General features: G+C 55.3%; 1 protein-coding gene across 4 annotated transcripts in view; it reads right to left on the bottom strand.

The window, feature by feature from the left end:
* Nucleotides 1-230: 230 nt before the first annotated feature.
* The window catches only part of DHX34 (DExH-box helicase 34), a 36,793-nt gene continuing 12,349 nt past the window's right edge, over nt 231-24,674 (bottom strand). For 2 of the 4 annotated variants that reach the window (XM_037991891.2, XM_073016249.1), the window contains exons 6-18: nt 24,401-24,553; nt 22,092-22,309; nt 16,232-16,406; nt 9,987-10,180; nt 9,231-9,332; nt 7,183-7,425; nt 6,782-6,955; nt 6,276-6,393; nt 5,636-5,742; nt 2,834-3,109; nt 1,517-1,693; nt 1,174-1,312; nt 231-516 (exon numbers count right to left, since the gene is read on the bottom strand). In XM_037991891.2, coding sequence (XP_037847819.2) covers nt 383-516; nt 1,174-1,312; nt 1,517-1,693; nt 2,834-3,109; nt 5,636-5,742; nt 6,276-6,393; nt 6,782-6,955; nt 7,183-7,425; nt 9,231-9,332; nt 9,987-10,180; nt 16,232-16,406; nt 22,092-22,309; nt 24,401-24,553 — 2,210 coding nt within the window. In that variant the 3' untranslated portion in view covers nt 231-382. The remainder of the gene's footprint in view (nt 517-1,173; nt 1,313-1,516; nt 1,694-2,833; nt 3,110-5,635; nt 5,743-6,275; nt 6,394-6,781; nt 6,956-7,182; nt 7,426-9,230; nt 9,333-9,986; nt 10,181-16,231; nt 16,407-22,091; nt 22,310-24,400; nt 24,554-24,674) is intronic. The other 2 variants (XM_037991893.2, XM_037991894.2) reach the window with 2 other exon arrangements.

A 24,674-nucleotide genomic window follows, 5' to 3' on the forward strand; every position in this document is an offset into this window, starting at 1 on the left:
AAGGGGAAGCAGAGACTGAGGATGGACTCGAGAGAGTGGCTGTGGAGGTGCTAAGAACCTGCACCTGGAACCAGGAGACATGGGAGGTCCCTGCTGGCTCTAATGCCCCTCCTACCCAGGACGCCTCAGGCAGCACCCTGCAGCAGGAAGAAGGAAAGCTAGACCCTGGGGAGGACTAACGGAGCAGCCGCTGGTTTTTGGATGGGCAGGTGCAGGCTTAACAGTGTGTGTCAGCGTGTGAGGCTTTATTCACAATCCACGCTCCAGCCCCTCCGCACTGGGACAGGACCACAGGGCTAAGCCCAGGCTGGGGGTCCTGCCCCTAGTCCTGGGCTGGAGGGCAGGTAGGCTGCAGGGAGCTGGGCAGGGCTCCTGGCCCGGCTCACACGTGTTGCTTCCGGTGGCGCAGCACCTCTGTGGGTGTGAACAGGAAGTCCTTCCCGCACGCCTCACAGTGGTAGGGCCTCTGCAGGACAGACGTCTTCTGGAGGGTCTCGGGGGCAGCTTCCTCAGCCCCTAAGGGAGGAAAAGGAGGAGGCTGTGAGGGGGGTGTTCCAGTGCACATGTCTACCTGCACCCAAATGGCAGGCACCCGTGGGACTCAGGTTCTCTCCTGGCCTTTGGGGAACTAAGTTTTGCCTCCTCCAGGAAGCCTTCCTGGATTAATAAAAATACACAGGCCTGTCTTTACTCTGCATTCCTGCCAGTGAGAGAGACAAAGAGAAAGATACAAGGAGCAACATGGAGACTGAGAGGCAGACAGAGCCAGCCCTGGGGTGGGGGCACGTGGTCCCGGTGCTGTCTCCCCCACTGAACCCCAGTGTGTAGCATCCCTGGGTAACAACAGGGTGGATATGACCAAGGCAGAGACAGCTGCAGGACAGAGAAAAAGAACAAGAGACATAGCTACAGAGACAGAAACGAAGAGACAAAGACAGCAACATAGAGACACCACAGGGGACAGGCAGGCAGAAAGAGGTGGCGCTGCAGGCCCTCCCCACCCTGGGCTCCTGATCTTCAGGTCAAAGCCTGTGTGTGGCACCAGCCAGGGCCAGCAGGTGGAGGTCGTCAGTTCTCGGAGCATCTAGCAAGTGCCCGCACACACAGGAGATCATCATGGGATGGACAGACGGCCGGGCAGAGGGGGCCCGGTCCCCACAGTCCCGTGCTTACCTGGGGGCCCATCCTGTGGGGCCTGAGGGCAGGTGTTCTCGTGGGCGATGTGCTCCAGGGGCGTGAGGGGCGCATGCAGGCCACAGTGGGGGCAGGTCCAGAAGGTTCGGAGACAGTCACTGTACAGGTCCGTGTCACTCTGCGGCAGGCCAGCTGTCAGGGCTGGGCCCCCACCAAGTGCCACCCACCACCCACTGCCCCCCCGGGACCCTTCCCAGAAGCCCTCAGGGCCATGGGCCCCATGCGGGAATCACATCCTCGGACTAAGGCGAAATGAGGCTGTGGGGTCAGGGGTGGGGTCTTCTTGAAATCCCACCTTCAGGGAAGGAGGGTTCATGCTCACCGTGAGGCAGTTGTAGGTGAGGAAGTCGGTGACTGCATAGCCCCCCTTGGTGGGGTGGGGGGACAGGGTGGAGCTGCCAAAGAGGCCAGGAAGATGGGGGGTGGCTGGGATGGTCTGGGGTCCCACATACAGGTTCTGGGCTTCTAGCCCCGTGAGCCGCCGGAGGCTGTAAGGAATCTAAGGAAGGAGAGACAGGAAATCGAGAGAGACAGGCTCAGGGAGATGCTGCCAAAGCACCTGGATCCAGCTGTGCCTGAAGCCCTCCCTCGGGCTTTGTAGTTACAGAAGCCAAGTGCTTAAGCCAATCACAACTTGGCTGCAGACACGCATGACCAGGGGTTTGTCTAGAATATCCTGATAACCCACCCCCGTCTAAATTGCCTTCCCCAGGCCCCTCTTCTGCCCCTGTCACTGGTGGGACCCCATTCAGACCTTGAGTCTAACCTTTAAGTCTGGCCGCCTCACCCCTCCTCCTCCTAGCATGTCAGCCTTGGTCCCCCTCCATGGCTCACTGGGTTCCTGCCTCTTTGTCCTCAAGCCCCTCTACTCCAGGAAGTCAGCCTGAATTGCACCCTTCTCCTCACCCCACCCACATGAAGTAGAACCAGGAGCAATTTCTGCTCCCCACCTAAGAGTCAGTGGCTGGTTTCAAGTCTGCTCAGTCAGTTCTTCCCATCCAAAAGCAGATACCTACGGCTTCCCTCTCACACCTTGTCCGTCCTTGACTGTTAGCAAGGGGGGATCAGCCACGCTTACAGAACGTGCTTAGTAAACAGAGCAGCAGTGGGTAGCATGGCCTCTGGAACCAGGCTCCTGGGATCAAATCCTGGCTCCACCCAGACCAGTGGAGTGACCTTGGGTGAGTGACTGAACCTCTGTGGCCTGAAAACCCCCAAATGGGCCGGGCGCGGTGGCTCAAGCCTGTAATCCCAGCACTTTGGGAGGCCGAGACGGGCGGATCATGAGGTCAGGAGATCGAGACCATCCTGGCTAACACGGTGAAACCCCGTCTCTACTAACCATACAAAAAAACTAGCCGGGCGAAGTGGCGGGTGCCTGTAGTCCCAGCTACTCGGGAGGCTGAGGCAGGAGAATGGCGTGAACCCGAGAGGAGGAGCTTGCAGTGAGCTGAGATCCGACCACTGCACTCCAGCCTGGGTGACACAGCAAGACTCCATCTCAAAAAAAAAAAAAAAAAAAAAAGAAAACCCCCAAATGTGCCCAGTGAATGGGAAGCCAGGCCTTCCGGAGGCTCAAGCCCAGTGGCAGACGCCCCCTCTGGCCATAGGCAGGCACGGGCACCCTGGTGGAAGGTACCTTGGATGCCGTGAACTGCAGGAGTTCCTTGCTCAGGGTGGCCACCTCCTTGGGGCTGACTGGCGCATCCTGCTCCTCCTCTTCCAGCCGCCGCTGGGCCTGATGCGCCAGCTGCCGGTCCAGGGCACCTTCCCAGCGGGCACGGAGCCGCAGGGAAGCCGCCAGGAGCCGGACAGCACTTTCACTGTCTGCCAGCTGCAGCTCCAGCCAGCCATCGGCCACCAGGCGGGAGCAGTCACCGTTGGTGTCCAAGGACCGGCTAAAAAGCAGGAGGGACTGGAAGAGAGGGAGCAGAAGACAGGGAGTAGGTGTGGGGGCAGGGCGATGTTGGAGACAGGCCCTGCCCGGCTGGGCTCCTGCCCACCCACCAGCCCTGTCTATGCGAGGCATCCACCTACCCACCATCTACCCGCTGTACCAGGCGCCCCTGCGGGTGCTGGGGATACGGCATGAAGAAGGCAGCCGCTGAGTCAGGGAGGGGGCTGGGGTTGCAGGGTGGCGGGGGCAGATGGGAGCATGCTGGGAGAGAGACAGCTGCATTCTCAGGCAGGGTGGCAGAGGGACAGCAGGCACTCAGACACACATGACGTGCAGCGAGAGCCCAGAGCCTGAGCACACGCTCCTCTGTGAGGACGGAAGTCAGGGCTGTAATTACCAGTGCTGTGGCTCATTTGATGTTGGAGAAAATTCTTGGGGCTGGGGCCAGGGCAGAGGAAAGGGCAGGACTGGCCATGCGTGGATGGTTTGGGGGCCGGGGATGGTACAGGAGGGCTCCATATACTGTTCTGCTTGCTTATGTGAATGTGAAGTGTCTCCATCTTCTTTTTATTGTTATTATTTTTATTTATTTATTTGAGATGAGTCTCGCTCTGTCGCCCAGGCTGGAGTGCAGTGGCGCGATCCTGGCTCACTGCAACCTCCACCTTCCAGGTTCAAGCGATTCTCCTGCCTCAGCCTCCCGAGTCACTGGGATTACAGGCGCCCACCACCACACTCAGCTAATTTTTGTATTTTTAGTAGAGATGGGGTTTCCCCACATTGGCCAGGTTAGTCCCAAACTCCTGGCTTCAACTGATCCACCCACCTCGACCTCCCAAAGTGCTGGGATTAGAGGCATGAGCCACCGCGCCCAGCTTATTATTTTTTGAGACAGGGTCTCACTCTGTCACCCAAGCTGGAGTGCAGTGTCAACAATCACAGCTCACTGCAGCCCCGACCTCCCAGGCTCAAGCGATCCTTCTGCCTCAGCCTCCCAAGTAGCTGGGATTACAGGTGCACACCACCACGCCCAGCTAACTTTTTAAAATTTTTTGTAGAGATAGAGTCTCCCTATGTTGCCTAGGCTGCCCTTTGAACTCCTAGGCTCAAACGATCCTCCCACCTCAGCCTCCCAAAGTGCTGGGATTCTAGGTGTGAGCCGGCCAGATTCTCTCAACAAGCGGTCCAGTGCAGGGAGAGAGCGCAGCGCCTCAGGTAGCAGGTCTGTTCCGCTTCCTGCGGTCCGGCTGGTTGCCAACCCTCCGTCCCTCGGTGCGTGCTGCCTGCTTTCCCATGCTCACACGAGCGCCTGGCATCGCCCTTTTGGTTTACCGTCTGCCTCCACCATCCTATCTGAGCCCCATGAGGGTGGGGAGTGTGGTCGACGTTGACCACAGCTGCACCCCCGGCCCCCAGAACACTAACAGTGCCTGGCCCACCAGGCGGGCTGGAGGGAGGTGTGGACATGCACAGAAGTGACTGAGCTGAGCTGGCTTTCGTGGTGCTGGTGGCAATCACAGTGTCAACAAAACCCTGAGGCTCTGGGAGCCCGCAGGTTCCTCTCTTCCCTCCACGTTCTCTGGGACCCACGCTGGGGAGTGCTGGTAGTGAGCGGGAGGCAGGAGGGGGCAGCGTGACCCGGGAGCTCTGGTTTGGCCACCTGCTCGCTGTGTGACTTAGACAGGTGACGTGTCCCCACCCCTGCCTCAGCTTCAGTCCCCTCTATAAAGGAAGACCTGCAGGGCTGCGTGAGGACTCCAAGGCCAGGCCTTGGATCACGGAGACACTCGAGGAGCACTCGGGGCAGGGCAGCGGCTGCCGTGGGGCCCATGGCTCTGCTGCCGGCACCCATGCAAGGGCATCCACGATCTGAGTTCGGCCTCAGCCTCCACCCAGGCCGCGCCCTTCCTCTCTCTCCTGGTGGCTGCCAGCCCTCCTGGCTGGGACCCTGTCCCAGCTCTGCTCAGAAGTCCCCAGGGTCCTGTCTCCCTTGCCTCTCTGGCCTCATCTCCGCACACTCCCCCTTGCCCACTGCACACCAGGCACGTGTCTGCCTCAGAGCCTCTGCACAGGCCACTCCACTGCCTGGGGCATTCTGCCCCGAGATCCACACACTCTCCTCTTTGGGTATCTACTTGGGGACACCAGGTGGCCTTATGCCACACCCTGTGTCCACCCTCACCCCACTCTCTATTGCCCAGCACCACCTTCCCACGGGTCGCTCAGGGCGTCACTGTGCTACTGCTATCACTGTCCCCTGCCACGGGAGCCCGGGAGGGCAGGGGCTGGGCTTCTTGCCTGGTTCCCTGCTGCACCCTTGGCACCTGGCACAGCGCCTGGCACCCAGCAGGCACTCGGCAGGTAACTGTTGAGCAACTCCATGAATGAGAGAAAAAGCGGCCACAGCAACGGCCCAAGGCGGACGCCTGCGGCCAGCCCAGGTGCCAGGCAGCCCCTCCAAGCCCACGCGGTGCCCCCACCCACCACCCTGGGCAACGCAGCTCTCATATCTGGGCATGGGGGCAGGGTGGGGCAGAGGCCGACCTGGAGGGCAGGGATGCGGACGCAGTTCACCAGGTATGGCTTGTTGGTCTCCAGCAGGGACACGAAGCTGAGGAGCTGGTGTTCGCTGCTCATCTTGTCCTTGTCGTCTGAAAGGTTGAGGAGGACCACTCAGGCCCACCCTGGCCCACCCAGGCCCATCAGAGGCCCGCCTGGCCCACCCAGTCAATGTACACATCAGTAGAAGAATATGCTCACAGCATGGCTTCGGTGGCCTGGCCAAATCTTGAGTGTGACTCCCAGCAGGCAGCCATGTCTGCAGCGAGACACCCTTCCATGCACACGGGCGCCGGGGGGGCCTCCCCCTGCAGGACCCAGGTGGGAGCTCACAGAGCCCACGGGACAGGCCCCTGACCGGTGTTCACTCCCTGGGCACAGCCACACTGGCTCAGGTTGGCTATCACCACCATGGGGAGGGCAAGGCCCAGCAGGGGTGAGTCACCCAAGGCTACCCAGGGAGGCCTGGCCCTGGAACCTCCGCTCCTGCGGGCCCCTGTCAATACCAGTCTGGACCGGTGTGGGAAGGGTCAGGGGGAGCCCCAGCCAGAGGGGCCTGGGAGTTCACGGTATCCCCGCCCCTCACATCCCAGATGGGGGTTCCTTCCACCTGGGCTCACTGTACCTCGGCTTCCATCGCAGCTGCCAGCCTCTGGCTCCTGTGCATGCAGCACCTCGGGGCTGCCAGCAAAGACGCAAGTGGGGTGCAGCACGGCGCCCTGCTTGGCCTGTGTATGGAAAATCTGTGGAGGACGGAAAGGAAGCACAGGCCCTCCTATCTGCTCTCTCCTCTGCCCAGGATGCCTGTCCTCCACCCTCTGGCCCAGGTCCCCTCCTCCAGGAAGCCCTCCTTGACTCCTCCAAATCTGGGGCAGGTGCCCCCTATGGGCTCCTACAGTGCCCTCAGCTCCCCAAGCCCTGCCCACTCTGGGTTGTCTGAGGACAGGTCTGTCCTCCCACTGGGCTGTGAGCCCCATGGGGACAGAACCAGGGTTGTTTCAGTCACCCGTGGTCCTCCAACAGCTCCTGGGGGCAGGTGGGCAGGGATGAGGACCTCAGGGCACTCAGGACAGGCACTCAGGGTTCGTGTGTTGGAGGACGAAACATAGGATGGGGCAGAACAGGCCCCACCTGGTCTGAGTCCTTTCGGCTGCTGTTGAAGGCGTCGGGGACAGCCAGCTGCGGGTACAGGCCCCGGCCCAGCACCAGCTTCAGCAGAGCCAGCTGCTCGCGGCTCAGGTCCTGGGCTGAGCTGGCAGCGGCCTGCAGCTGCGCCAGGTCATGCCGGAGCTTGAACTTCACATCCTGGGGGGAACATGGGAAGGCAGAGTCTTAGGGGACCTGAGGAGCTCCTACCATGATCCGCAGACCCCCAGGCGCTGCAGATACCTGGGGCCAAGCACCGTCCACGGAAACACGGCTCCTGAAATGAGGACAGGGCCATGGCCCCTGGGACCTCCCAGAAGAGATCAAGACCTACCTTGGTAAACCCCACCCACCTACCCCCACACCCCACAGCCCATGGCACCCACCTGGATGTCCACGCCATCGCCAGCCCCTGGCGGGGCTGGGCCAGCCCGGTCCTCCTCGCTGGAGCCGCCGTCCTGCTCCTCCTGCAGCCGCAGCACCTTGCGCCTGCGCCCTGCGCCCTCGTCGTGCTGACGTTTCAGCTGGTGCAGGGCCCGGCACTCCCGGCGCTGTTGCAGCCGACTGTAGCTGTCCCCCACCTGCGTGGCCTGGGCCCCAGTCATCAGCCCGTGGTCCTCCAACAGCTCCTGGGGGCAGGTGGGCAGAGGTGAGGGCCTCAGGGCAGGCTCAGTGGGCTCTGGACTCATATGGAAATGGGGACCCTCCCGGTGGCAGGGCTGCTAGTGCCCAAAGGGGGCTGAATGAGGACAGCCCCTCGCGTGGTGCTGGGCGCGGATCGCTGCTCCAGAGGGAGAGCTGTCTTCACTGTAGGCGGAGGGAACACTGGGGCCAGGGGCAGCAGGAGGCAGGCAGGGGCGCCCAGTGCCTTCTCCAAAAGCTGGCTCCAGGCTCTGGTGACTGCCCCACCTGCCCCTCGGGTCTGGGGCAGGGGACATATACTGGATATCCAGATGCCCCCCAAGGAGCCCTGCTTTCCCACACAGCCCTGGTGGGCGTCCTGCATTAGCGCTTCCTAGTGTAGCCCTGGGGCATCTGGGAACTTGGTGGGAATGCCAAGTCCTGGGCCTCATTCCAGAACGACCAAGTGGAGAGTGGAGGGGGTGGGTGGGGCTGGGCATCTGGACTCAACAGACCCTCCAGCTGACTGTGACCCATAAAATCGGAGACCCCTGCCTTCCCCATGCCCTCTCCGTGCCCACACCTTGTCAACATTCCTCAAGCGACCCGATTTGGTTGGACCCTCTGTTTCCTGCTGAGCCCTGGCCGATGGAGGACACAGGAGATTGTGTGTGCATGTGTGTGTTAGTGTCTGTGTGTTTGCATGTGTGTGTGCAAAGGGCTCACACTTTCTATTAGATTCTCAAAGCATCTGGGAACCAGTGAAGCCTGAACACTGCTCTAGCAGCCAGAGACCTCAGGACCGATGCTGAGAGCGGTCAGGGCATCTGTGGTCCCCAACACCGGGACCCCAGAAATTGCACAGGAGGCGTCGGCTGGGTGACTGCCCATTCTGGGCCTCAGCTTGCCCATCTCCAGCCAAAGAGAACAGGTTCCACCAGGAACTCTTATTCTATCCTCAATCCATGGATACAACCACGGAAAAGGGCCTAACAGCAGGTCTTTCTGCACTCAGATTGAGAACATCCATGGAGTATCCATGAAACAAGCTGCGGAACTGTGTGGGCACAGGAGAAACCCAAATCGTTTTTTTTTTTTTTTTGCCCAGGCTGGAGTGCAATGGCTCAATCTTGGCTCACCACAACCTCTGCCTCCTGGGTTCAAGCGACTCTCCTGCCTCAGTCTCCCAAGTAGCTGGGATTACAGGCACTCACCACCAAGCCTGGCTGATTTTTGTATTTTTAGTAGAGACGGGGTTTCACCATGTTGTCCAGGATGGTCACGATCTCCTGATCTCGTGATCCGCCCGCCTCAGCCTCCCAAAGTGCTGGGATTACAGGCGTGAGCCACCGCGCCCGGCCGACAGGTGCTATTTTTATCCTCTCTTTTTTCTAGGGGAAGCTGAGGCCCAGAGACAAGCAATAACATGCCTGGGGCCACGCTGTCAGAAATGGCAGAGCCAGGTTCGTGGCTGGGGTGTCTGGCTCCAGATGTGCCGGCCCCAACCACAACCATAGGCTGCCTCCAGCACCACGTCCATGCAGCCAGCTCAGCGTCCCCGGCCGGGAGGGCGAGCTCTTCCCGAGGATGCTGCGTGTCCACTGACTCCGTCCACCCCTCCAGGAAGCCCTTCTGGATTTCTGCTCCCTTTGCCCTGCCCGGCTGCCCCAACACCTGGTCACCGGGTGGGGGGGAGGTAGGTGCGGGGGGCTCTGGTCTGACTGCTGTCCGGGGAGGGGAGGCAGGGTTCTGGGGTGTGCTTGCATGCGTCTGCCTGGGCGGGGCCGGCCTTACCCCTCCTCCCGAGCCTCACCTTGAACTGGCGCCGAAGGTTGGCCATCTCGTACAGCCGATGCTCCTCTATGCCCCGGCGGCGGCACCACTTGCGAGAGTTTCTGCTTCGTTCAGATTTTACCTGAGGGGAGGAGCAGACGCCAGGGTGTCAGGGCCTGGCCAGCTCAGGGAGGGAGGGGCTGACCCAACACCCGAACCCCAACACGAGCATCCCTCAGGGACACCTGCTCTCCTGCTTCCAGGTCTCAGCCCCAGTGGCCCCTCCTATGGGAAGCCCTCCCAGACTACCCCCACACTGGGTTCGACGCCCCTCTGGGCTCTCCCAGCCCCTTGGACTCCCCATTCCAGCCCTCTCTGGGTTGTCACTGTCACATCAGCGGTCTGTCTCCCTGCACTGGGCTGTGAGCCCCGGGCGGGCAGGACCAGGGTAGTTTGACACTGATGGATCCTCAGCACTACGGTACAGGGCCAGCGTTAGGGTGAGGACTCAGGGGACATATACTGGATATCCAGATGCCCCCCAAGGAGCCTGGACTTTCTCTAGATGGCATAGGTTTTCATCAGTGCTCCAGAAACCCAGGCTCCTATCTGCCCTGGGCCTGGGCACATGCTGTCTCGAGCCAAGGGCATGGATGGTGGAGACTTGGCCAGGCAGGCCCAGTCTGTGGAGGGCTCAGTAGTCCTCCCAGGGTAGGACACGAGGAGGAGCCACAGCCACAGAAGGCCTTGGCCCTGAGCAGGGTGACAGACAGAGGGGCCCCACCACCAGCCTCACCTGCACCCAGGCGTTGAAGACATTGAAGAGTGTGAAGGGGTCACCCTGGTCGCTCTCCAGTGGCCGCCGTGCTGCTGCACACTCTGGGCTGCTCTGGGCGCTGCGGGTGAAGGGTGACTGGACGCTGAGCGCGGCCGCGATGGTGAGCACAGGCTCCACCAGGCTGAACATGGAGCCCAGGATCAGCATCTTCCCTGGAGCGGAGACACGGGGCTGAGGCTCCTGGGTGCCAGGACAGGCGCAGCCTTCACCCCTCGGGGCCCCGACCCGCCCTTCCGCCTGCCCTCCTGCTTCCACCCCCTCCATCTTGCCCACTATGGGCCTCGTGACCCAGATGGACAGATTCAAACCCACGCGCTGTGCTTTCTGCTCATGAGACCGTGGGCAAGGGCCTCGGTTTCCCCATCTGTAGGTTGGAGATGGCCAGTGCCTGCCTCCTCGGACACACAGGAGACACTAAGCGCCGGCTACTCCTGTCACCAAGTTCCCCACTCTGCTATTTACAACACACCCCCCAGCGCTCCGACGCTTCCCTGGCTTGGTCTTTGCTCTAGGAGCTCATTTTGACCCATCGTGGTGGACACCTCTCCTCCGCGCTAGAGTGTGACCTGTGAGTGAGTCCCTCTCTGCCCCGGCACAGGCACGCACTGACTCCTGTGCCTATCACAGGATGAAGCTTCTTCTGCTACCTTTGTTTAAGTCAAGGTGGAGGTGGAAGAGGAAGAGGGGACAGAAGGCAGGGGAGAGATGGAGAAAGATGGGGCAGGGGCTGGGAGAGGCAGGGAAAGGGCAGGAGGGGCAGAGGGGAGGCCACGGAGAGGAAAGTGTCAGGAACCATCTCCCAGGGTGGCCGAAGAGCTGGTGAACACTGTCTCCATCTGTGAGTGCTCCACAGCGGACATCTAGACATCCCCTGGTTCTGGGTGCCCAAGCTGATGCTGGACTTCCGGGGACTCCCTTGTCCTCCTGTCCTGTGGCTAGTGGTCTGTGACATGTGTCTGACCCGCCCCCACTCTTTCCCTTTGCTGACTTTCCGCAGTGCCTGTCACAAAACTGGACTCAAGCAGATCACCTGAGGTCAGGAATTCGAAAGCAGCCTGGCCATCATGGTGAAAACCCGTCTCTACTAAAAATAGATCCAGGCATGGTGGTGGGTGCCTGTAATCCCAGCTACTTGGGAGGCTGAGGCAGGAGAAGTGCTTGAATCCAGGAGGTGGAGGATACAGTGAGTAGAGATAGCACCACTGCACTCCAGCCTGGGTGACAGAGTAAAACTCCATCTCAAAAAAAAAAAAAAAAAAAAAAAACAAGGCCAGGTGCGGTGGCTCACACCTGTAATCTCAGCACTTTGGGAGGCCGAGGTGGGTGGATCACCTGAGGTCAGGAGTTCGCGACCAGCCTGGCAAACCTGGTGAAACTCTGACTCTACTAAAAATACAACAATTAGCTGGGTGTGGTGGCGGGCACCTGTAATCCCAGCCACTTGGGAGGCTGAGGCAAGAGAATCACTTGAACCCTGGAGGCGGAGGTTGCAGTGAGCTGAGATCGTGCCATTACACTCTAGCCTGAGTGACAGAGCAAGACTCCGTCTCAAAAACCAACCAAACAACAACAACAAAAAAGCTGGCCTCATAAATCAAAGGTGGCCCTAAAGTAGGGCTCAGGGCTGTACTGTGCAGGCCCCTGTCTTATTCCAGGATGCCCCAGCTCTGTCACCAGGGACAAGTGGCCCCACCTCGCCGTGCCGCTGCTTCCCCATCTGTAAATGGGGGAACAACAGCATCGGCCTCTCCTCAGGCTGCCAAGAGGCTGGTGTGTTTCACCCCGTGAAGCATTCAGAACTCCACCTGGCACAGAGGACGCCCAGCACAGGGTCATCCGTGCCTCTTGGTTCGCACTGTGACCCTGAGCAGCAGTTCTCTGAGCCTTGTTTTCCCCACAGGGAAAGTGGGGGCACCTGCCCCCAGCCCTCAGGGAGATAATGTGTGTGAGGCACTTAGCATCACCTCCGATCAAAGCCAGGCTTCCCCCAGGCTCTCAGGAGCCTCCTGGGCCCAGCCTCAGTTTCTCCATCTCCATCTCCACACTGGGGACGATCAGAGGCCCTGCCCTCAGCAGGTAAGGATGAAATAATGGACAGTCCACAGAGCCTTTCCCCGGCACACAGCAAGCGCTCACAGAACATTCTTCTGCTTCTCAGCTCAGATTCTCCCTGCTCTAGCCCTGTTTCCTTCCAAAACAAAAATGAGGCCAGGCACAGTGGCTCACGCCTGTAATCTCAGCACTTAGGAAGGCCGAGGCTGGCTGATCACTTGAGGTCAGGAGTTCAAGACCAGCCTGGCCAACATGGTGAAACACCGTTTCTACTAAAAATACAAAAATTAACTGGGTGTGGTGGCACATGCCTGTAATCCCAGCTACTCAGGAGGCTGAGGTGGGAGGATCACTTGAACCCGGGAGGTGGAGGTTGCAGTGAGCCAAGATCACGCCACTGCACTCCAACCTGGAGGGCAGAGTGAGACTCCATCTCAAAACAAATAAATAAATAAAAATAAATCAAACAAAAATGAACCATCTTCTCAGCCCGGGCAGCCCTCCGAGCCCAGCGGATCCAGCCTCCTGCCCACACTGAAGCCCGCTGTGCTACAAGGATGGGGGACTTCAATGGTGTTCACACACACAGGGGCGGTCCTGCCATGGTGGGCCGCAGGCTGCTGGAAATAGAAAGTCTTGACTCAGGAAAATTGGGCAAGATGAGCAAGCCTCAGTCAGCGAACTCCCCAGGAGGGGTGAGCATGACTCAAGAATGAGGGAGAGGAAGAGTTTTGACATCCTTGAGCCCGCAAGAGAGGGGCGCAGGGCAGAGCTGGGGACACGCTGTGCAGAGGAGAGAGGTGGGAGGGGTCTGAGCTGTGGAAAAGCCAGGACTTCTTTCTGTGTTTGGGGGATCTTGGGTACCCCACCTGCCTGTGCCTCCCAAGGGAGGCCCTGTGATTACCCCAAGTGCTGGGGAATTCAAGCGAGACAGCCAGTCTTTCCTGTCACTCGCGCCGGGGCACTTTGCGTCACATTCTCTGAAACAGCCTTGCAAGCCAGACACCACAGGCCACCCCCAGCCTCTAGCGGTGGCATCTGCAGCGTCAGCCGAGTGCCTTGAGACACTGATGGCACGCCACAGGATGGCCACAAGAGCGACAGGGTCAGAGGGTCTGCTGGCCCTAAATCCCTCAAGATGAACGCCCTATTCCTGATGACACATAGCATGGGGACGAGGAGCACCACATCTGCTTGTGACTGGCTACTGAAGACCTGAGATCAGGAGGGCCGGGAACTGAAAATGGTCTCCATCCACCTCTGTGGACCCGGCCTTTCTAGATCCTCACAGAACCGCCAGGTCAGCTGATGAATTTTCTGGCCACCTTCAGTCACGTAGAACCCAGTGCCACCTAAACACTTCCCATCTAATTCAAAGCTACTCACCTGACCCAGGGCCAGAGGGACAGCTGTTCCCTCCCCTCCTTCAGGCCTCTGCCCAGGTGTCACCATTCAGTGAGGCCTCCCAGGACAGCCGCATAACACTGCTCCCAGCCCCCACTGTGCCCCCCGCGCCCTGCATCCACCCGAGCAGGAACCAGCGGCTGACATTCCGCGTTTCACTCATTTATCTGCCCCTGTCCATCTCCTCTGTTACATGTGAACTCTGTGAGGGCAGGAGTTTTGTTTTATTCACTGTCATATCTCTGGCATCTAGAACTGTAGCTATGTGTGGCCAGAGGTGGCCATATTGGACAGTGCAGATGTAGCATGAGGGCGTTCAGGCAGTGGGAACAGCCAGTGCAGAAGCCCTGTGGGGGGCACATGCCTGCTGCTACGGGAACAGTGAGGAGTCCGGTGTGGCTGCAATGGAGTGAGAGGGAGAAGACGCAGCAGGTGCTCAAAAATTATTTAATGAATGGGCCAGGCACTGTGACTCAAGCCTATAATCCCAGCACTTTGAGAGGCCGAGGTGGGGCAGATCACTTGAAGTCAGGAGTTCAAGGCCAGCCTGGCCAACATGGTAAAACCTTGTCTCTACTGAAAAAACAAACATTGCCCGGGCACGGTGGCTCACGCCTGTAATCCCAGCACTTAGGGAGGCTGAGGTGGGCAGATCACTTGAGGTCAGGAGTTCGAGACCAGCCTGGCCAACAGGATGAAAGCCCATCTCTACTAAAAACACAAAAATTAGCCAGGCATGGTGGTGTGAGCCAGTAATCTTAAGTTACTCAGGAAGCTGAGGCAGGAGAATCGCTTGAACCCAGGAGGTGGCAGTAAGCTGAGATCACACCACTGCACTCCAGCCTAGGCAACAGAGCAAAAACTGTCTCAAAACAAAACAAAACAAAAATTAGCCAGGTATGGTGGCAGGCACCTACAGTCGCAGCTACTCGGGAGACTGAGGCAGGAGAATTGCTTGAATCTAGGAGGCGGAGGCTGCAATGAGCTGGGATCACACCACTGCACTCCAGCCTGTGTGTGTGTGTGTGTGTGTGTGTGTGTGTGTGTGTGTGTGTGTATGTGTGTATATATATATATATTATTTTTTTTTTTTAATGGGCCAGGCATGGTGGCTTAAGCCTGTAATCACAGCACTTTGGGAGGCCAAGGCGGGCAGATCACCTGAGGTCAGGAGTTCGAGACCAGCCTGACCAACATAGAGAAACCCCATCTCTACTAAAAATACAAAATTAGCCAGGTGTGGTGGCGCATGCCTGTAATCCCAGCTACTTGGGAGGCTGAGGCAGAAGAATTGCTTGAAATCAAGAGGCGGAGGTTGCGGTGAGCCGGGATGGCACCATTGCACTCCAGCTTGGGTAACAAGAGTAAAACTCAGTCTCAAAAAAAGAAAAAAAAAAAAAAGTATTTAATGAATGAATGGGACTGTTGGTTAATATCTCCCGTCTTCTCCCTCTCACTCCATTGCAGCCACACCGGGCTCCTCACTGTTCCCGTAGCAGCAGGCATGTGCCCCCCCACAGGGCTTCTGCACTGGCTGTTCCGACTGCCTGAACGCCCTCATGCTACATCTGCACTGTCCAATATGGCCACCTCTGGCCACACATAGCTACTGAGCAGTTGAATATGGCTGGTCCAAGCCAAGATTTCCAAGACTCTGTATGGTAAAAAATAACATAACATCTTGCAAAAAATGTTTATATTGATTATGTTAAAATTATGATGTTTTAGGTATATTAAGTTAAATCAGCTATTTTATCAAAATGAATCTCACCTGTTTCTTTTTGCTTTTTTTTTGTTTGTTTTTTGAGATGGAGTCTTGCTCCGTTGCCCAGGCTGGATTACAATGGCATGGTCTCGGTTCACTGCAACCTCTGCCTCCCAGATTCAAGCGATTCTCCTGCCTCAGCCTCCCAAGTGGCTGCGATTACAGGCTCACGCCACCACACCCGGCTAATGTTTGTATTTTTAGTAGAGACAGGGTTTCACCATGTTGGCCAGGCTGGTCTCAAACTGCTGACCTCGTGATCCACCCACCTCAGCCTCCCAAAGTACTGGGATTACAGGCGTGAGCCACTGTGCCCAGCCTGTTTTTGCTTTTTTAATGTAGCTACTGGGAAGTTTTAAATTACATACAGGGCTCACATTCTATTTTTATATTTCTTTTTTTTTTGGTAGAAACCAGGGTTTTGCTATTTTGCCCAAGCTGGTCTCAAACTCCTAGGCTTAAGCAATCCACCTGTCTCAGCCTCCCAAAGTGCTGGAATTACAGGTGTGGGCCACTGTGCCGGCCATGTTTCTCTACTTCTGCTGGCAAGCATGTTCTAGTATTTGCATGGCTCCTAGCCCTCATCTCCGTTTCTCTGCACAGATGTTACCTTCCCCGTGAGGTCTGCCTTATACCTGAGACCTGTATTAGAAACTACAACTCCCCATTCCCCAACCCCGTTGTTTCTTCTCTCCAGAACACTAAGCACCATCTGATTTACTATACCTTTTCCTTATTGTCCTAATTTATTGCTGGTTTTCTTCACCAAAATGTCAGCTCCCTGAGGCTAGAGATTTGTGTCTGTTCTGTCCACTGCTATATGCCCAGCACCTAGAACAGTGCCTGGCCCAGTGAAGAGTGAATAAATGAACTGGACCCAGGGAAGAAACAGACAGACTTGCCCCCGGGTCACTCAGAGAGTTAGCTGTGCCCACACCCGCTCCTGGTGCCCTGTGTGATCACGAAGGGGATGGGTACTCACCAATCACAACGTCCACAGGCAGCTGGGCCAGCAGGGACCCAATGGGCGTGAGGGCCTCTGAGCTGTCCAGGGCCCCCTGGTCCCGGAGGTAGAGGATGGCGGTCTCCAGGCTGGCTGGTGGTGGGGGCTCGATGAAGGGGAAGGTTCGGGGGTCCCCCACGCTCATGCTCTTCATCTAGAATGAGAAGAAAAACCCCTAAGATTGGGAAACACGAGAGCCACTGTGCAGCACAGAGGGGCTCAGGGATCACAAACTCATGACATTTTAAAATTCCCAGTTCGGCGGGCGCAGTGGCTCATGCCTGTAATCCCAACACTTTGGGAGGCCAAGACGAGTGGGTCACTTGAGGTCAGGAGTTCGAGACCATCCTGGCCAACATGGTGAAACCCTGTCTCTACTAAAAATACAAAAATTAGTGGTGGTGTGCGCCTGTAACCTCAGCTACTCGGGAGGCTGAGGCAGGAGAATCGCTTGAACCCAGGAGGTGGAGATTGCAGTGAGCCGAGATCGGGCCTCTGCACTGCACTCCAGCCTGGCAACACATCAAGACTTCATCTCAAATTCCCAGTGTCAGCCAGGCACAGTGGCTCACGCCTGCAATCCCAGCACTTTAGGAGGCCACGGCAGGTGGATCACTTGAGGTCAGGAGTTTGAGACCACCCTGGCCAACATAGTGAAACCCTGTCTCTACTAAAAATACAAAAATTAGCTGGGTGTGATGGCGTGCGCCTGTAATCTCAACTACTTGGGAGGCTGAGGCAGAAGAATTGCTTGAACCTGGAGGGCGGAGGTTGCAGTGAGCAGAGATTTCACCACTGCACTCCCAGCCTGGGCCACAGAGTGAGATTCCATCTCAAAAATAACATAACATAACATAACATAACATTCCCAATGTCAAGATCCATTGTACAGAGGCAGGCAAGGAGGGCTGCTGTCTCTGTCTCCCTAGCACCTCTTCCCCCAGACCCTGACCATGGACGAGAGGCACGTGACCTGAGCTGGACCAATCAGAATCTCCCTGAGACTGCAGCCAGGAAGAGCATTCCCAGCATCCTCTCTGGTTGTGACCAGGATGGAAGCCTATATTATTAACCCAGAACTGCTATGACTTTTGACTTTGTCCATTGTTTGGAAATGGGCCCATCTACAGCAGATGGAGAAATTCTTGGATTGTTCCTAAGTTAGACATACCATCTCACGAATGCACAAAATGGTAAGATCCCCCTTTCTGCCTACAATTGTTTCAGTTGTATTTCTCTCACTTGCAACCAAAAGAATCCCAATTAATGCAGTGGCCCAGGCAGGCAGCAGGGGGTGGGAGAATTAAGTGACAGCATATGTCCACCCCGGAGCCTGGCGTGGCATACGTAAGCAAACAGCACCTCTCTGGAGACTGGAAGGAGGAGAGGCTAGCAAGGCGGTTCATGTGATGGCCAGAGAGTGAGAAGGAAGCCCAGAGAGCCTGTTCGCCTAGCTTTGATCCGAGGGCACTAGAAGTTCTGGCGTCCACCTGCAAGCAGCTGCTGCTCCTTCCTCCCTGCTGACCAAGCCTTGATGTTGTCTAGGAGCTCACCCAATACTCATTTAAAAACCTTTATAGGCCAGGCGTGGTGGCTCATGCCTGTAATCCCAACACTTTGGAAGGCCAAGGCAGGCAGGTCATCTGAGGTCAGAAGTTCAAGACCAGCTTGGCCAACATGGTAAAACTCCCTCTCTACTAAAAATATAAAAATTAGCTGGGCCTGGTGGCACCCATCTGTGGTCCCAACTACTCGGGAGGCTGAAGCAGGAGAACCACTTGAGCCTGGGAGGTGGAGGTTGCAGTGAGCCGAGATGACACCACTGCACTCCAGCCTGGGTGACAGAATGAGACTCAGTCTCAAAAATAAATAAATAAATAACCTTTACATTAGCAGCTCTAATTTAAAGAGGCAGGGGGCAGGGCATGGGTTTTTTTAAATTCTGTAGGTGTTTCTAGTATGCAGCTAGGGCTGAGACACTGCTCTGATCAACTCAGGCAATGCCACAACCCTAGACAATTGCTGGGCATAGGGTAAACATATGTGACCTGCTTCTGCTGACAAGAGAGGATGAGAGACTGGCCAGAGGCTTCTAGAAAGTGTTCCCGTGGTCTCAAAAATTAGACCCACAGAGAAGGGCAGTTCCTTGCTTCTGCCTCTGGATGGTAAAGGAGGAGGAGGTGACACCCACCGTGCCTGGGGCCAGTGGCCACTCACGAAGCAGGCTCTGATGCCTGGTGGCCTCGGATGGAGCCCTGACTCTACTACTTGCCAACTGTGTGACCTGGGGCAATATTTTCTCTCTCTGTGCATCCTTCTTCTGGTCGAAAAATTAAGATAAGACAACCTACCCCATGGACTTTGTTTTTTTATGAGACAGGGTCTTGCTCTATCACTCAGGCTGGAGTGCAGTGATGCAATCAAGGCTCACTGCAGCCTCGACCTCCTGGGCTCAAGCGATCCTCCTGCCTCAGCCTCCTGCGTGGGACCACAGGTGTGTGCCACCGCACTGGACTAATTTTTAAATTTTTTGTAGAGTCAGGGCCTCACCGTGTTGCCTAGGCTGGTTTCGACCTCCTGGCCTCAAGCAATCCTCCTGCCTCAGCCTCCCAAAGTGCTGGGATAACAGGCATGAGCCATTCATTGTTGCTGCGGGAAGTCAGGGACCCTGAATGGAGAGACTGGCTGAAGCCGCAGCAGAAGAACGTAAATTGTGAAGGTTTCATGGACATTTATTAGTTCCCAAAATTAATACTTTTATAATTTCTTACGCCTGTCTTTACTGTAATCTCTGAACATAAATTGTGAAGATTTCATGGACACTTATCGCTTCCCCAGTGAATATCCTTGTGATTTCCTATGCCTGTCTTTACTTAATCTCCTAATCCCGTCATCTTCTTTGTAAGCTGAGGAGGATGACTGTCACCTCAGGATCCTGTGATGATTGTGTCAACTGCACAGATTGTTTGTAGAGCATGTGTGTTTGAACAATATGAAATCTGGGCATCTTGGGCCGGGCGCGGTGGCTCAAGCCTGTAATCCCAGCACTTTGGGAGGCCGAGACGGGCGGATCACGAGGTCAGGAGATCGAGACTATCCTGGCTAATACGGTGAAACTCCGTCTCTACTAAAAAATACAAAACACTAGCCGGGCGAGGTGGCGGGCACCTGTAGTCACAGCTACTCGGGAGGCTGAGGCAGGAGAATGGCGTAGACCCGGGAGGCGGAGCTTGCAGTGAGCTGAGATCCGGCCACTGCACTCCAGCCTGGGCGACAGAGCGAGACTCTGTCTCCAAAAAAAAAAAAAAAAAAAAAAAAGAAATCTGGGCATCTTAAAAAAAAGCACAGGATAACAGCGATGTTCAGGGAACAAGAGAGGTAACTTTGAACTGGCCGCTGGTGAGCCGGATGGAACAGAGCTATATTTCTCCTCTTTCAAAAGCAAATAGGAGAAATATTGCTGAATTCTTTTTCTCAGCAAGGAACATCCCTGAGAAAGAGAATGCGCCCTGAAGGTAGGCTTATAGACGGCCCCTTTTAAGGCGTGCAGTCCTTTTATGGTCAAGCCCAAGGGATGAAATAAGCCCCGGTCTCATGAAGTGCTCCCAGGCTTATTAGGTGGAGGAAAATTCCCGCCTAATAAATTTTGGTCAGACAGGTTGTCTGCTCTCAAACCCTGTTTCCTGATAAGATGTTATCAACGACAATGTGTGCCCAAAACTTCATTAGCAATTTTAATTTCGCCCCATCCTGTGGTCCTGTGATCTCACCCTGCCTCCATTTGCTTTGTGATATTTTATTACCTTGTGAAGCAGGTGATCTCTGTGACCCACACCCTATTCATGCACTCCCTCCCCTTTTGAAAATCGCTAATACAAACTTGCTGGTTTTACAGCTCAGGGAACATCACAGATCCTGCCGACATGTGATGTCTCCCCCAACACCCAGCTTTAAATTTCTCTCTCTTGTGCTCTTTCCCTTTACTTCTCAACCCAGCCGAGGCACTTAGGAAATAGAAAAGAACCCACGTTAAACATCGGGAGCGGGTTCTCCCAATAATTGTGCCTGGCAGCACCAGTATTTTTTTTAAAAAAGATGAAATCAAACAAAATAGAAAATAGTGTGCACCTCCTGCAGGAAGGCCACTGGTTTGTGCTACACCTGCACGTGAGCTTGTGGCAGACACCATCAGCTGCTCCCAACTTTCCTTTTCCTTTCGTTCCTGAGCACAAGGACTACACTTCCCAGCCTCCTTCATGGTTGGGCGTGGCCACAAGACTGAGGATGGACCGGGAGTGGTGAGGGCAAGGCAAGTGTGCCATTTGCAGGCTTGACCCGCAAACTCTCCTGTACTCACTTCCCACGCCCTTGACCCTTTGGCTGGTTGGACACACAAGCAGGAAAAGCCCCTGGGGAAATGATAGAGCCACAAGAGGGAAGGAGCCTGGGTCCCTGAATAAAGAAAATTGCCTGCCAAGCTGGAAACCACCATTCCACTGTTGGCCATTCGTGACTGTGTGTATTTGTCATGGCAGTCTAACCTATGCTAAATTAACAAATGAGGTACAAATCATGACATAAAATGTATTGAGAAACCCTGGTTTTAAAAGCCCTTTCCTGCTAGGTTTCCTGTTACAGCTGAAAGCATTCTGATTGAGTCACTGGTTCTTCCTTTTACCCTATAGAAATTTTTTTTTTTTTTTTTTTTTTTGAAATGAAGTCTTACTCTATTGTCTAGGCTGGAGTGCAGTGGCGTGATCTCGGCTCACTGCAACCTCCACCTTTCAGGTTCAAGCAATTCTTCTGCCTCAGCCTCCCAAGTAGCCAGGATTACAGGCGCGCACCACCACACCCAGCTAATTTTTTGTATTTTTAGTAGAGACTGGTTTCACCATGTTGGTCATGCTGGTCTCAAACTCCTGACATCAAGTGATCCACCTGCCTTGGCCTCCCAAAGTGCTGGGATTACAGGTGTGAGCCACCATGCCCAGTTGACCCTGTGGATTTAAGGAACAATTCTCCCCTCAACAAGGGTTTTGACATTCCCCTCAGTGGCTTGGCTAGCCCTATCCTTCCTGGCCCTGACACTCTGGAATTGGTCCTGTGTAAATGCTTCCTGGCTGGCCGGGCACAATGGCTCATGCCTATAACCCCAGTACTTTAGAAGGACAAGGTGAGAAGATCACTTGAGCTCAGGATAATGAGACCAGCCTGGGCAACACAGCAAGACCTGATCTCTACTAAAAATTTAAAAAGTTAGGCTGAGCACAGCGGCTGCTGCCTACAATCCCAGCACTTTGGGAGGCCAAGGCAGGTGGATCACGAGGTCAGGAGAGTGAGACCATCCTGGCTAACACGGTGAAACCCTGTCTCTACTGAAAAAAAAAAAATACAAAAAATTAGCTGGGCGTGGTGGTGCACGCCTGTAGTCCCAGCCACTTGGGAGGCTGAGGCAGAAGAATCATTTGAACCCGTGAGGCAGAGGTTGCAGTGAGCCAAGATCGCGCCACTGTACTCCAGCCTGGGTGACAGAGGAAGACTCCACCTCCAAAATAAATAAATAAATGAATAAATAAATAAATAAAATTTTAAAAGTTAGCCAGGCATGGTGGTATGTGCCTGTGGTCCCAGCTACTTAGGACGTGGAGGTAGGAGGATCATTTGAGCCTGTAAGGTGGAGGCTGCAGTGAGCCGTGATCACACCACTGCACTCTAGCCTGAGTGACAGAGCGAGACCCTATCTTAAAATAAAATAAAATAAAATAAAATTTAAAAGGCCTCCCAGGTTCCTCCCTGTGCCAGCAGTCAGCATATAGTCCCGTTTCTGCCCGTGCCTCACCTGCAGCACCAAGGAGTCCAGGGCCACTCTCCGAATTTCCGGGACCGGGTAGGGGGCAAAGGCATCATAGTCCGATTCGGCATAGAGGCGGAAGCAGACTCCGGGACCCGTGCGGCCTGCCCGGCCCTTCCGCTGCTCTGCGCTGGCCTGACTGATCCAGAACTCCTGCAGCCGCTGCAGCTTGGCCTGCGGGTCGTAGCTCATCTCCTTCACCTTCCCTGGATGGGAGCAAGGAGGAAAGGGAGTCTGTGTGTGGCAGCCACGTGCGGCCGGCCACACGCCTGGCCTCACTCCTTTATTCTGTTAATGATAACCGAGGGCTTATTCTGAGTCCAACTCTGACATTTTATTTATTCTTTCATTTCCTCACTTACACATCTTTTTTTTTTCTGAGACAGGGTCTCATTGTCTCCCAGGCTAGAGTGCAGTGGTTCAATGTGGTTCAAATACAGCTCACTGCAGCCTCAACCTCCCAGGCTCAAGTGATGATCCTCCTAGCTCAGCCTCCCGAATAGAGCTGGGACTAAAGCAGCACGCCACCACGCCCAGCTAATTTTTTGTAGAGATGGGGTTTCACAGGCTGATCTCACACTCCTGGGCTCAAGCAATCTGCCTCCCTCAGCCTCCCACAGTGATGGGGTTACAGGCATGGGCCACTGCACCCAGCCTTTCACTCACACATCTTTTCATTTATTTTCCCAAGTCTTTGTTTCTTCAGAGGTTCATTTATCCAATCAATACTTATTAAGTACCTACTATGTACCACGCACTGCAGTAGGCGCTAGGGGAACAGCAATGAGCTAAACAAAGGCCCTAGTCTCACGGGATTGAACAGAGCACTGTATTTCCTCCAGTGGTAAAACAACCTTTTTTCACATTTTACTTATTTATTTATTTTTTTTGAGACGGAGCTTCGCTCTTATTGCCCAGGCTGGAGTGCAATGGTGCAATCTCGCTCACTCCGCCTCCCACGTTCAAGCAATTCTCCTGCCTCTGCCTCCCGAGTAGCTGGGATTACAGGAACCCACCACCACGCCCAGGTCATTTTTGTATTTTTAGTAGAGACGGGGTTTCACCATGTTGGCCAGGCTGGTCTCGAACTCCTGACTTCAGGTGATCCACCTGCCTCGGCCTCCCAAAGTGCTAGGATTACAGGCATGAGCCACCGCACCTGGCAGGCACTATTTTTTAAATTTCTCTCTCTTTTTTTTCAAAACCGGGTCTCGCTCTGTTGCCCATGCTTGAGTACAGTGGCACAATCACGGCTCACTGCAGCCTCAACTTCCTGGGCTCAAGTGATTCTCCCACATCAGTTTCCTGAGCAGCTGGGACTACAAGCACGCACCACCAAGTCTGGCTAATTTTTGTATTTTTAGTAGAGACAGGGTTTCACCATGTTGGCCAGGCTGGTCTCAAACTCCTAACCTCAAGTGATCTGCCTGCCTTGGCCTCCCAAAGTGGTGGGATTACAGGCGTGAGCCACTGCACCTGGCCTAAAATGTCTTAATGGCACATGAAATTATGAGCCATTTTACCATCAATGGCATCCCAGAGTCAACACGACCAGGTAGCTGCTGACACTTATTGAGTGATGGCTCTGTGCCAGGCACTAAGGCACCCAAGGGTGTTAAGTCATTTAATCCTCATAACCTGAGGGAGGGCATGTCATTGTCATTTTACAGGTAAGTCAACCGATGCATGAAGTGTCAGTGACATGACCCCAGCCACTCAGCCAACACTGAACCCGGCCAGGCAGGCTCCAGTGTCTCCAAACACGATGCTATGCTGACCTCCCAGCGAACATTCAAGTCAGGAAGACAGAAAGTGAACAAACACAGCAGCACATATAAAACAGAATGCCAGACCAGGCGCAGTGGCTCACGCCTGTAATCCCAGCACTTTGGGAGGCCGAGGCAGGCAGATCACTTGAGGTCAGGAGTTCAAGACCAAGTGGCCAACATGGTGAAACCCTGTCTCCACTAAAAATACAAAAATTAGCTGGGCGTGGTGATGCACGTCTGTAAACCCAGCTACTTGGGAGGCTGAAGCAGGAGAATCGCTTGAACTTGGGAGGCAGAGATTGCAATGAGCCGAGATCGCATCACTGCACTCCAGTCTGGCAACAGAGCGAGACTCCGTCTCAAAAAAAAACAAAAACAAATTGAATGCCAACCCCCCTCATATGAGAAGCAACACTGGATGGAGAAGGGGGAGGGGATATCTCTTAGAGTGGACAGGATAGGCCTCTCTGACGGGGGGACCTCTATGGAGGCTCTGAAATGAGGTGAGGGCCTCAGCTGTGTGAATACCTGGAGAAAGACAGCTCTCAGCAGAGAGAACAGTAAGTGCAAAGGCCCCGGGGCAGAAGTAGGCTTGGGAGGCGTGAGAAAAATTAAGATGTTGCCACTGGTCCACGGCCCCACATGTCATCTTCCAGCATCCCAATTCCGGAAATCCAAAATCTGAAATGCTCAAAAATCTGAAATGTTTTCAGCGCTAACATGACCCTCCAATAAAATGCTCACTGGAGGATTTCAGATTTTTCGATTTGACATGCTCAAATAATAAAATAGATACAAATAC

Source organism: Chlorocebus sabaeus, chromosome 6 (assembly GCF_047675955.1).
Source record: "Chlorocebus sabaeus isolate Y175 chromosome 6, mChlSab1.0.hap1, whole genome shotgun sequence".
NCBI lineage: Eukaryota > Metazoa > Chordata > Mammalia > Primates > Cercopithecidae > Chlorocebus > Chlorocebus sabaeus.